We start from the raw sequence: 12,500 nt of genomic DNA, 5'->3' as shown, positions 1-12,500 counted from the left end.
TGTCTTCTCACTTCTGGTGCCACTCAGCAAAAGAGCCAAACTGGCAGTGGCACCAGTATCTATATGTAAGGCAGAAAATTATAATGATAAAGATATGCATGAAATAACAGGCAACAATAAGTGGAATTATTGGGATAAAACATTCTAGGATGAACATAAAAGGCTTGTACTTACTAATGGCCATTGATGGAGCTTTAACAATGTAAACATCACCAGCTTTTGGATCCTGGATTGGCAGATCACACAAGTGGTACATTGGTGGGTCATCTACAAATAAATCATTTTTCCATTATGAAGATAGGAAAATGAAGGAATATATTTTTGCCCAGTAAAATAATTTCTGAATTCAAGGATATTTATCTATAAACCTTAAATAATCATGAAATTTCACTAACAAATCTAGCAAGTCAGACCTTTCTGTACTGGGCATATCATTGGGTACTGAAGGCCACATTAAGAAAGATACAAATGGAAAAGGGTTAAAAACAATATCATTCAGAGGTTAGTCACAAAAGAGTACATTACTAAGCCTACCTGACCTCATCTTTTTACCCCATTATACCCCATTACCCCATTATAGGGGATTTTTTTTATTGCTGTTATCATGGTTATGAAAGTTAGACTACTACTAATACTAATCTTAATAATAACAACAGTAACTATAATAATGATAATGATACTAATAAGAATAAAAACTTTACATGAAAAATAAGTAAATGAGGTCAACTTGTGAGGTCATTTTGACATAGTATTTCAATCCTTAGTGACCCTAGAGGACAGTGCTAGTAGCAGGCATTAGTGGTTAATAGGAACTCACTATCTTATGTGTTAATGATACAATATAGCAAACTTAATATGAATCTCTACATACTGATTATGGCAAGTGCATCTCTATGTGTCATTGGCGCTGTGTAGGCTCTGTACAAAGGTCCATTTCCTTGTCCCTCAGGCTCTTCCTGTCAGAATGAAAATGATATTAGAGTATCAAGAAGTCCTTTTTACAATGCATTTAACAGCTACCAAAATTGATAATCCCATCTATCAGTGCCATAAACATACCTCAAAATTTGGCTTCTTGCCCACACATTGAACTTGATGACGAGGGTCGCCAGGTATGTAGTGAATCACTCTCAATCCAGGCATGCTCTCCCAGGCATAGTCATAGGTGTAACGGAGTAATCTGTGACTGATGTTGCCATCCTCTTCCTTGATGTAACTGTAGGTCCGTCTGTATTTTCCTTTCTTATGCCCAGTCACATACCAGTTGTAGCAATCCATCCTTCTTACTTCTGACAAATAAACAAAGCATCCACAATGCATATTATGAAATACATCATGAAGGCCTCCACAATGATGTAGATATATCTTATAATACACAGATAAAATCCAATTAGATTTCATTTATAGAAAGTCTTACTCTTTAAACCATTCTCACCCTATGCATTGGAACTTCAGTTTTAACAAGAAATAATCTAACAGAGCACTAAAATACACCCAAATCATAATCATTCATTAGATAAGCTTCATACCTCCTTTTCTGTATGGTATTGCAACAACAAAGACATCTCCTGGCTGTGGGTCTATAAGTGGAAGGAAGGAAATACGACTTATATCTGGGTAACCTGAAATTTTGGAGAAATATATACATTAAAATAAAAAAAATATTAGTTATAAAAATCACACAATCTTATTCTAATTTCATGATTTTTATCTTTATTCATTCATCTATCAACAAAATTCTTAACAATATAATAGACAGCACATATATCTTCTTGAAGCATCACTCTTATAAAAAATATTGTCTAATTGATAAGATATGGAAAAAATAGATGTCATGAGATATAAAACACTTGCAGAGTTCCTTCTGAAAAAAATAATTTACTTACACAACATATGATCTATCTGTTTTTCAGTTAGAATTTCCTGTTGCCTAACATACACAATAGTCCGTGGCTCAGTAGTAGTAATCTGCAAGCGGGTGCGATGTAACTGTTCCCCTTCTTCGCAGTCTTCTTTTTCCTCTTCCTCCTCCTAATAAGTGGAAGATAAATGGGACAAATTCTATAATTACAGCCCTTAAACAATGAACAGTATCTACATGTATAATGGTTACTATCTCATCATATTTACACACTTACATTCCAGTCTTCTAAACTTCGTGGTACAGCTCGGAATGAACCTGATGCTATCTTGTCATCATCCTTGAGTTCAGTCTTGGGCTCAGGTAACTCAATAACATTATTCAGTCTTCTCTTCTTGGGCAAAGGTTCTGACGGCTCAACTTCAAGTACCTAGATTGTGAGGGCAGAAACAGAAATTTGATTTAGCAGACTGTCTCCCTTGCAAATGCACGTAAAAGCAATATTCAGCAATTTTGATAAAAATGTGCTTTAGTCATAAACTTTCTCTTATAAAGTTATAAAAGCCCATCCTTGATTTTTCTCTTAGTGAATTTTATCCTATCATTTTTTTTTTTCATATCTCTCTCTTTATACCTCTCTAATGGAAGGGTAAGATGATTACACTTCAGTTTAATTTGTTGTTCTTTTAACTGTGTATGTAATGATATTACTTATTAATCAAGACTTTCTTCTTGGGTGTACCAAAAAAGGGGGAGCAGAATCAAATAATGAAGTGAAAAATATCCTCCCTTGTATTTTTGGACCACTGAAGATGGGACTGACATCAGCTCAGGAAGTGCACATAACTTTTTTATTTTAGTTTTGCATATTTTTCTGACCAAAGTGAGATATACAACAAAAAAACTTTTCATGAAAATACAAATTTTGGAGAGCTATAATCAATATAAAAGAAAAAGTGAAATTGGCAAGCAGTACCCACTTTCTTTCTTAATAAAAAAATAAAAAAAGGTCCAGGTCAAAAATAATGACACAAGGAAAAGTTGGTACATACCCTACATTTTACATCAAAATCAAGAAAAAAAGAGGTTGTAACTTTATTAGTGCAGTATACCAATAGAAATCTAATATGAATATTCTCCTTTGCACCAAACTGTTCTATATAAATGTATTTTCAAACAAATAAAAGAAATGCAACAGAGATGATGAATTTCTTAAAATATGACTATATAAACTTTTGAACACAAATATCCTGTATCAGGTTTCTTGAATTATTTGTTTAATTCTCAGATATATAACCTTGAGATCTCCATCATGTAAAAATAAAAAACAGAAATTGATAAAAAAAATGATTCACTTAACAAATACATATTTAAAAACATTTTATTGGGTTAACAGAGATGTTAAGCTAACTGAGTCATAGTGTTAAAATTTCTAAAATAAGTTTTACCTTTTGGATAGTTATCTTTGGCAGTCCCTGTGGGAAAAGTTCTTTCACAATGTTTGATGTAGATATGGACCCAAAGGGAACTTCAATGGGGGTGAGGTTGCAGTCGCGCAGATGCTCATCTTCTGGTCTTGATGTGAGGAGAGATAACTGGTCCTCACACAAACCTTCCACCTCTCCTCCTGCACAAGGTAAAACTCTTTCAGATCTTATTCATAGAACAGTAAGTAAAATTTACTGTAAGAACTATACAACAATAACATAACATCAGAAAATCATATGTAATATAAATGTGTGTGTCCAAAGTACTTTGGGTGCTGTGATATTTGTAATCACAATGTTCTATGATATAGCCATTAAAACTTTCATGTCACCATTTCTCTTATCACACATTGATAAAATGGTAGAATCTTTGGAGCTGAGTATGAAAGAAAGTAGTACTATCTTATGTAATTTTTCAAGTTAAGAAATATTACTCATAAATTCTTAGCCCCTAATCTAATAACACTTGTTTTGTATGGCTGCTTGTGTGTGTTTGCAAGCATGTGTGCATGCAAGTGGGAGTGTGTGGCAATGAGTGTATGGGATGGTGCATATAACTTTGTCCACATCTGAAAAAAGGATAACTTACCTAATTCAGCAAAGGTTTGATTAAGGTTATCAGTGTCCATGATATTAGACCCTAAGCCAGCCAAGATGGAGCCAACTGCTTCTGTGGCAGCATCTCGAGGGCCAATATCAGAAAGAGACAGGTGAGCATCATGGCCACCAACAGAATCAATATCTACAGAGCTCCCAGTCCTCTTCCTAATGTACTCCAATTTCTTTTGACGCTCCTCTTCCTCAGCCTGAAGAAAACATTTTCACCTTATGATAATAATGTATTGAAAAGGACTGGAATATTCATTACTGTTCTTTCTGAGGAATGAATTATTCATTACAAATAAAATTAAATGCATTGTTGATAGGTCCAACCTTAACAGGTTTAAAATGTGATAACAAATATAAAAAGGATGAAGATCACAAACCCTTGCTTTATCATAATAAGGCCTGCAGTCCCCAAGGTAATGTATAACTGTTCTATTCTTGATAAGTGGTGTATGGTAGGTGAGGCGAGCAAAGAGTCCTTCTGGCTCCCACGTAATAAGGTAGGAGGTTTCCATGAGGCCATAGTCATTGGAAGATAAGCGAATGTCACCTACTGTCTTCCAGCGATATAGGTCTAGCTTCTCTGAAAAAGAAGTTGAAAAAAAAGAAATGTGAATCAGTATTATTGGAATGAAATATCACATAAACAGCATATTAGGTCAGGTTTTTCTCACTGAAGTAAGAGATGAAGTCTGTTTTCCAATAACATACCTTTGGCACCAACATTAATCACATAAACGCCTCCAGGTTGAGGTTCTGTGAGCGGCTCTGATAACCCCCCTCCAGCATTGAGTAATTCCCATATGTGGCTTGGAGGAAGAGCACTGTTGGTTAACAACTGAGAATGCTGACCAAAGTTTACATCCCCCAAGGACAGGAGTGAATGTGTCTGGGAACGAACCTGTAAAATTACAGTTTATTGTCAGTCACAAAACAATAAACTGAAACACTACTAGATGCCTTTACTATAACACAATAAGTGAATTTCTAAAACATTTCTCCAATGAAAATATGTCCCGTTGTGAATGGGTTAAGAGCAGACAATAACAATGTCACTTACTGGGACAATAGCACTTTTAATTTCCAACATCATTTCATTATCTTTGGTTGGAATATAATGGACTAGCATGAGATCTGTGTTGACTTTGATGTGCACATAATCTATGCGGATGAGGGGTGGCGCCCATGTTTGTTTCTTGTGCCGCAGCAAACCCCAGCGCCATAAAACCAGAGGATCCTTCCGTGGTATAGGTTGCCATCCTTTCTGAGTCCATTTGTAGGAGTCAACAGCTGCCTTGGCTGTAAATGATATTTGTATGTATCAGTTATGCAGAAAAAGAAAGTGTCATTACTTGTAAAACACACAGCACAACATACATAAATATATCCATATAATAGATATATATTAAAGACTCCTGCTTACTATCCTTAATCCATAATTACTAAAACACAAAATATCAGAAACTTTTATTTGTATAAAACATACTGGTATTACTATATGCAAATGGTGCTGGTATATATAAAGAAATTACTCAAGTTTTCTTCTTCTTTCAAAAGTAATTGAATAATGATGCTGCCTAGTTATTGAAAAATAATCAATGTTCACAAAATATTAAGAGCTTGAATTTACACACCAGAAAATGTATATTTTTCTTGTTATATATAAAATACAAACTGCACTTTGGAATATCAAAGTTAAAAAAATATCAGTGACTCCTCACATTTGAAAAAAATGTTGCATTTATTCCTAAAATAGGAAAGAAAAAAGAAAATAATCTTCCATTCCTATAAATCAAAGGAATATAAAACATGCAAATATTTCACAAATAAGGCAAAGTTTGTTTCATGGTGGATAGGACTTTTGGGATTATACAATACAAAACTGTAAACAACTCTATCTCCATAAGGTACAGATATAACATGTTATTAATTTCTACTTACTGCCTGAAGGTTTTGTCACTAAATATGCCTCCCCTGCTTCAGGATTCTTTATAGGAATTTGTGTTTTGCGACTCCGATCAATGTTTTCTGGAATACAATAATATGGTAATTATTAAGTCACTGCTTACTATTTTCTTAAAGTTTATCTTTGTATGTTTAGACTGCTACAAATTTGCAACATACACAAACACACACACACACACACACACACACACACACACACACACACACACACACACACACACACACACACACACACACACACACACACACACACACACACACACACACACACACACACACAAAAAAAAAAAAAAAAAATCTAAGCCAAAGATATAGGTTCAATGTACCTAGGAGACGAACTATTCTCTTCTTCATCATTCTGTGGCCATAGAGGTAGAGACCAGGTTTATCTGTAATAACACAAATGTATAAGTATATTGCTAAGGAAACTACTTCAAATTCATCACTAATGAATAACAGGGAGATGATAAAATCACACAAATCATACACAAAATATGACAAAAAGGATTATTGAGTCACTGGAGTTCCATGCCAGAACAGGTATATGTAATAATCTATTACTACTGTATAATGAAGACAAGACAATCACACAATCACAAATATATAAAAAAGAGGCCTTAGTGATCACCTGGTGCTATCAGTTCCTCTTTGTCATCAGGGAGGTTGTGTGGGTCTAGCTTAATTGTAATGTCAAGGTCCTCAAGCTTCAGGGGCATACAACCAACATCCCGCATGTGGTGGCTGCTGATCCTGTATAATTTCTCTTCAGCCAATGCATGTTCCGAGCTCAGGTATGCTTTCCGTTTACCTTTCTTCCCTGTTCATTCAATAACATTACAGTTATTTTGCCAAAAAGTTATGGGCAGATATTTACATCAAGTTTCATAGTTATTCTCTTAACCAACTTCTACTTAAAATCAAATGATGAATATGATAATATATCAAACCTAGGATTAGCATATGAACCAAGAGAATAAGTCTTACACAATCCTTTGGTTATATATGCTGGTTCTCCCGTGTACTCATCTATCACTATCTCACAGTCCTTGATCAGATAGGGTCTTGTGTCCCCCAAGTAATGCACTAAAACTTTGTGGGGAACCTTGGGAGATGTATAGCATAATCTCAGGAGATATGGTTGAGCATCACTGATCTTCTCACAAACCTCTACTATTTGGTAGAGCCTTGGCTGAATCTGAATTCTTCCAAGTTCTTCCCAAACAAGTAAATCTGGTGCTTCATCTGGAAAAAAATAGTTTTTAATTGATGCATGTATAATTAAAAACAATCATGATCTTTGTTTTTTCTAGAAGAAGAAGAAGAAAACAACTTCAGTATACTGAGTGAGTATACTGTTTGAGCATTAACTGGCCTATTCATTATGGGAAATGAGAATGTCAGATTGCAGTGATATATTAATGCTATCATTTATAGTAAGAATTACAATCAAGTTCCTTATTTCATGTAAAAAACATATTTCTCTTCAGTTTTCCTTACTCCAATCTTGTCATTTATCAAATATGCAAAGCTCATAAAGCTTACTCATGCCCTAATAATAATAAATATTTCAAAAATAATAAAAATATAAGCTTACACTTTGTACTGAGGTAAACACCTCCAGGTTGAGGGTTGATGATTTCCATTCTAACAAGACCTGTAAGACTGGCATGTTGAGCATCTCTAGTCAGCAAGTCCCACACTGTGATGGGCTTAAGGCGACTCGGGGAGACATAGAGAGGTGCCTCTGACTCCAGTTCCATGTTTTCCCAGCCGTCTCTTGCCAGCTCAGTTGTCATCTGGAGCTTTACAATAACAAAGCATGCCATTTATTTCATGACTTACCAAAAAAATATTTATAAATATTATAAAATAAAAATCAACTTTTTATAAACAAAAAAAATAATAAGATGTAAATTTATGTTTGTCTCAAATAGGAGAACATACCTGCTTTGCAGCATTTGAAATGACAATAAATTCCCTGAACTCTCTTGTAGGCATGTAATGTACCACTCTGAGGTCAGGGGAGGCTGTTGTGTGTTTGAACTCATGTCTCATTAAGGCCGTGCACATGGCAGTCCGGGCCATCTTCATTGGGCAGTGAAAGCAAAGCAGCTTGGTCTCTGAGTTGCTCACTCCTAAAGGCCATCTCTTGAAGCCCTTGTCTGTCCATCTGTAGTTGTCTATTACTTCTAAAAACAAACAAACAAAAACAAATATATATGTAATAATAAGTCATGGAAAAATTATAAATTAATCAAGAATTCATAGAAAATTCATTAGCATATAAACTGAAATAAGATTAGATTTTGCTCTCTCTTTACAGTGAAAACAAGTATGCTATGGTATTGATTTATTTTTTGTCTTTCATAAAAAGCAAGTTGCTACCAATAACTGAAACCAAACCTACTGGCATTATCTTCAGATGGTATCCTCAGAAGGTACACTTGGAATGGCTGTGGGTTGAGAATCGGAGCAGAGACAATTCTCTTCTCGTCAGGATTGGAGAGCATTGCAGCCACCAGTGACAGAGTTAGGTTTGAATTAGATTCTGTGTATATCTTTTTGTGCCTTTCTGCTTCCTGATCTTCCGATTTTGAAAACTGGAAACAAATTCAGTTTTAAAAACACAAAATACACAGGTACTATGAAATATAAATAAATATAACAAGCAAATATAACTTTTTCATAAAATATGAGTTATTGGTTAATAGCTTCATAAAAATCATAAAAATTCAATCACTTACATCAGAATCATCCCTGAGTTATATTACATTCTATATTCATGATGAATCATAAGAGACTTATACAATAGACCTTCATATTACTAGTCTAGTGCAGTTCAACACTCTTGACTGGTTGTATATAAACAAACTGATCAGACCATTCCCCCCACCCAGACTATGTCACACCCCTGCTGTGAGCGTTATCCTTGATAGAGTTTTTTGTCATGAGCCTGTCAAGGAGAAAGACACAGTACTCTCCACCACTGTTAAGGGGTAAGGCGGAGTGGAATATTGTAGTAATCACTCCATGGGGTAGTATTACCTACTTCATGGATAGTTCTGCAAACCCCTTTACCCGTACTACCCAGTTTTACAGCAAGGGGTATAGTGAAAGCTATGCTGGTATCTGACAATGCCTCCTCACTCCAGGCAGAGGCAGTTGCTTTTATGGGAGCTCTAGCCCATGCATCCCAGTTAGACAGGCATGTTGTCATACATAGAGATTCTAGGGCTGCTATTGACAGCCTGCAACAAAAAATACGCCCCTTGATACTGTCTATCTTCTGACCACGATTCTCACCATTGCTCAGAGAATCCTGGATCAGAGTAGACGCATTATCCTCAACTGGATTCCCAGCCATGTTGGTCTTAAAGGGAACTTAGCTGACAGGTTGGCAGACAAAGGCAGAAAGAAACCCTTGAGAGATCTTGTGGTAAATCTCTCTGAACTGAACTGAACCCTTAACCATATCAGACAAGAAATCTGACTTGGACTATACCATGAGAAAAAAATCCAAAAGCTAATTCTTTGGAAATACAAAGCTGCAAATTATTTTTTTGCATGTTAAAAGCAAAATATCCAAATCACAATGGTACATCAGCTATATTTGAAAGCATGACAACAAATGAATAACAGATAACCCATTTAAATAGAATACTGTTATCAATACCTTGCTGATACTTATAAGACAAGGAGTATCAAATTAGAGCTAAACAACCCTTGCTGTAATACCTTCTGCTTTATCTTTCCACGTCCAATGTTGCCCTTCTCATAATGCACTATGCACAGCTGAGGCTCATTTTCTACGAGGGTGAAAACTGACTTTGCAGCAGGAGGGAGTGGGTGCGTGAAAACCATCTTGGAATCACGTAGTGTGAACCTTTCCATGAGGATGTTGTGAGCCTTATAGTAGTACTCCCTAACCCATGGAACAGAATCACTGAATGGAACTGAAAAAGAAAGATGATTGTTAAACCAAAAAAATAATAACAGTAAAAAGATTTATCAAATCATTTCATGCATCATTCATGTATTACACTTAACCATGGTGAAAGTTTTATATCCAGTTTAGATAATCCTTGAAACAAACATATACTTACCAAAATTCTTATCAAGGACATACATGTCTCCATACTGTGGTGTTTTAATTTCATCTTTATACACAGTAATTTCTCCTGCCTCCACTTTTTCTGTAAAGGAAAGAAGAAAGACTAAAGTAGTAGGATGAATGTTTATCATTATGCAGATGCTGGTATAATCACATGGGACTAGTAAAGTAAATGTCAAAAATAATGATAAATCCTCCTTACTAAATATTTCATCTGCATCAGCATGGTACAGCTTCCCTTTAGTGTAAATGCGAAAAGGCTGAGGCTCATCTGAAAAAAATTAAATAAAGTATAAAATAAAACAAAGCATAAAAATAGATCAATAGAAGTTAATTGCAGTATCATTCATAATGAACTATCCTATGGATATTTTTTTGGATATTTTTTTCCTTATAGTACTTTATTAATTATTAATGCTTTACTTGGAAAAAAACACTTTTAGAAGGAATCTATGTGCCTCATTTGAATCTATGTGCCTCATTTAATTGAGTCATTTAATAAAAAGATCTCAGAATCAATGATTCATAAACTTAGTAATGTAAGGACAAAGGGAATGATGGATATGATGAATAAAAAATAATAATAGATAAATAAACAACAAAAAAGTATTAGTTCTCACCATCTGCATATTCCCTTTTCCTCCCTTCCTGTTTCCCTTCTCTAGAGACTTTTTTCCCTGTAGTTTCCAGCCCCCCGTCACTTGTCAGTCCTCTGTGCCTTGGCCGTCCAGGAGACTTTCCCTTCTTCTCAGCACCTGACTTAGTTTCTTGTGAACTTTTCACTGATGTGCTTGCTAAGGCTTCACTCGCATGGAGAGGATTAATCTTCAGATCATCAAAGCACTCTGATATGGTTTCAGGATCATCTAATAACTGCAATACAGAGTCTGAGCTTGGGGTATCCGGCCCAGCCAAGAGGACAGGAGACTTCAAGCCAGATGACTCTAGAGAGAGGTAGTGGACCATGCAGAATTTGGGGTGTTTTTTTGATTTGTAGATTAGCTGGAAGATGAATTGCACTCCATTAAATACCTTTAATAGGTTCGGCTAGTATTTCAACATATCTGATCAGACTTTAATTATACTCATCTGGTTTGTGTTTCACAAACAATCTCTTGAAAAAACAAACCAGATTAAAATCTAAGTGAAAGAGTTTCCGTATTTTTGTACATATTTTCAAAAAGTATGCAGAGGAATTTCTACATTTACCATAAGTTTCAATCTGACAAAGATTGCTTTCATTACATCAGTAAGGTAATTATATATGGACAAAGTAAAAAGAAATAAATAAATAACATTAGATGCATTAAAATAGACTGCCTCATATAATAAAAATATATAACTGTCAAAAGTTTCTTTCTACAAACTCACTTTGACATCAGGCTGCTTATCCTGCAGATCAAAACAATCCTGTGACATTGTGGTACAGTCATACCAAGTGACAGTCAACCCAGGCATATTCTGCTGTGGGAAGCTACTTTTCATTGACCATAATTCACTGTCACTAAGGGCTGAAACAGATTTTAAATTCAATCTTACATTATCATGATACTTCATACCCTTAATTGTTCATGAATATTTTCCAAGTATAGAAGAATCCAATAGTATTCTAACAAAAGAAAAAAGAAAAAAATACTTTGCTCATAAATCTAATTAAACCAAGTTATCAGTAAACTAATGTCAATGTAATTAATTTTCAGCTATATCTATAAATATCAAAGATATTTAGTGTGATTTTTACACATTTCACAACTTACCAACTTCATCAGCCAATGCAAAGACATCTCCTGATTTTGCTATCAACACTTGAGAAGTGTATACCAACATCTTTCCTTGCATGATCTTCTCTGAAATCCAAATTTATTCATGACACACTCACTTGAACTTAATCATCAACTTGTGTATATTACAATGACAGTAAAGAAGGCAAAACAATTAAGGTTATTGGCATGCTTTAGGGGAAACTTTTTCACAAACTGACCACAAATCATTTTTAACTTTGAGTTGTGTACATTAACCCTCTCTGGACGGGTGGTACAGTACTGTAACGCTCATTCAAAAGCCCAGTGGCCAGGCGGCACAGTATTGTGCCAGCCATTTAATTGATTTAGGCCTAATAATTCGAACGCCCCGGCATTGGGACATTCAAGGCTGGAATGCCCCCGTCGTAAGTGGGTTAAACTGACTTTATCCATACATTTTTACTTTTTTTTAATAACAATCTTAAAACAAAACATATGAAATGTGACATTTTACCCTTTGGGTTTTGATTGAAGCCTTATGGTTTTGACCAAAAATTACAAAATTACCACTCAACAGTATTTTGCCAACATACAATATAAAAATACCAGAATATAAGAAATTCTCCCTTTAGCTTAATCTGAGCCACAGAGGTGCATGACAGAAATTCAGCTTCCAAATAAATAAAGATAAAACCATGCATACTGAAGAAGAATTTAGTAAGCCTTTA

General features: G+C 34.9%; 1 protein-coding gene across 1 annotated transcript in view; it reads right to left on the bottom strand.

Moving 5' to 3' along the window:
- LOC122253836 (uncharacterized) overlaps positions 1-12,500 on the bottom strand; it is a 29,730-nt gene that overhangs the window by 9,655 nt on the left and 7,575 nt on the right. The window contains exons 6-29 of the mRNA XM_086556755.1: positions 11,788-11,877; positions 11,402-11,541; positions 10,651-11,032; positions 10,233-10,301; positions 10,023-10,112; positions 9,655-9,872; positions 8,327-8,519; positions 7,864-8,108; positions 7,514-7,721; positions 6,904-7,161; positions 6,548-6,736; positions 6,246-6,308; positions 5,896-5,982; positions 5,015-5,253; positions 4,666-4,855; positions 4,335-4,537; positions 3,938-4,154; positions 3,310-3,488; positions 2,139-2,291; positions 1,887-2,031; positions 1,530-1,622; positions 1,060-1,289; positions 872-956; positions 175-267 (exon numbers count right to left, since the gene is read on the bottom strand). Coding sequence (XP_086412881.1) covers positions 175-267; positions 872-956; positions 1,060-1,289; positions 1,530-1,622; positions 1,887-2,031; positions 2,139-2,291; positions 3,310-3,488; positions 3,938-4,154; positions 4,335-4,537; positions 4,666-4,855; positions 5,015-5,253; positions 5,896-5,982; positions 6,246-6,308; positions 6,548-6,736; positions 6,904-7,161; positions 7,514-7,721; positions 7,864-8,108; positions 8,327-8,519; positions 9,655-9,872; positions 10,023-10,112; positions 10,233-10,301; positions 10,651-11,032; positions 11,402-11,541; positions 11,788-11,877 — 4,059 coding nt within the window. The remainder of the gene's footprint in view (positions 1-174; positions 268-871; positions 957-1,059; positions 1,290-1,529; positions 1,623-1,886; positions 2,032-2,138; positions 2,292-3,309; positions 3,489-3,937; positions 4,155-4,334; positions 4,538-4,665; positions 4,856-5,014; positions 5,254-5,895; positions 5,983-6,245; positions 6,309-6,547; positions 6,737-6,903; positions 7,162-7,513; positions 7,722-7,863; positions 8,109-8,326; positions 8,520-9,654; positions 9,873-10,022; positions 10,113-10,232; positions 10,302-10,650; positions 11,033-11,401; positions 11,542-11,787; positions 11,878-12,500) is intronic.

The sequence above is a fragment of the Penaeus japonicus genome, unplaced genomic scaffold (assembly GCF_977035675.1).
Source record: "Penaeus japonicus unplaced genomic scaffold, GWHDUDI00000001_assembly GWHDUDI00000033, whole genome shotgun sequence".
Lineage (NCBI taxonomy): Eukaryota > Metazoa > Arthropoda > Malacostraca > Decapoda > Penaeidae > Penaeus > Penaeus japonicus.
Note: the sequence above shows the minus strand (reverse complement) of the source record. Positions and strands in the feature narration are given on the sequence as shown.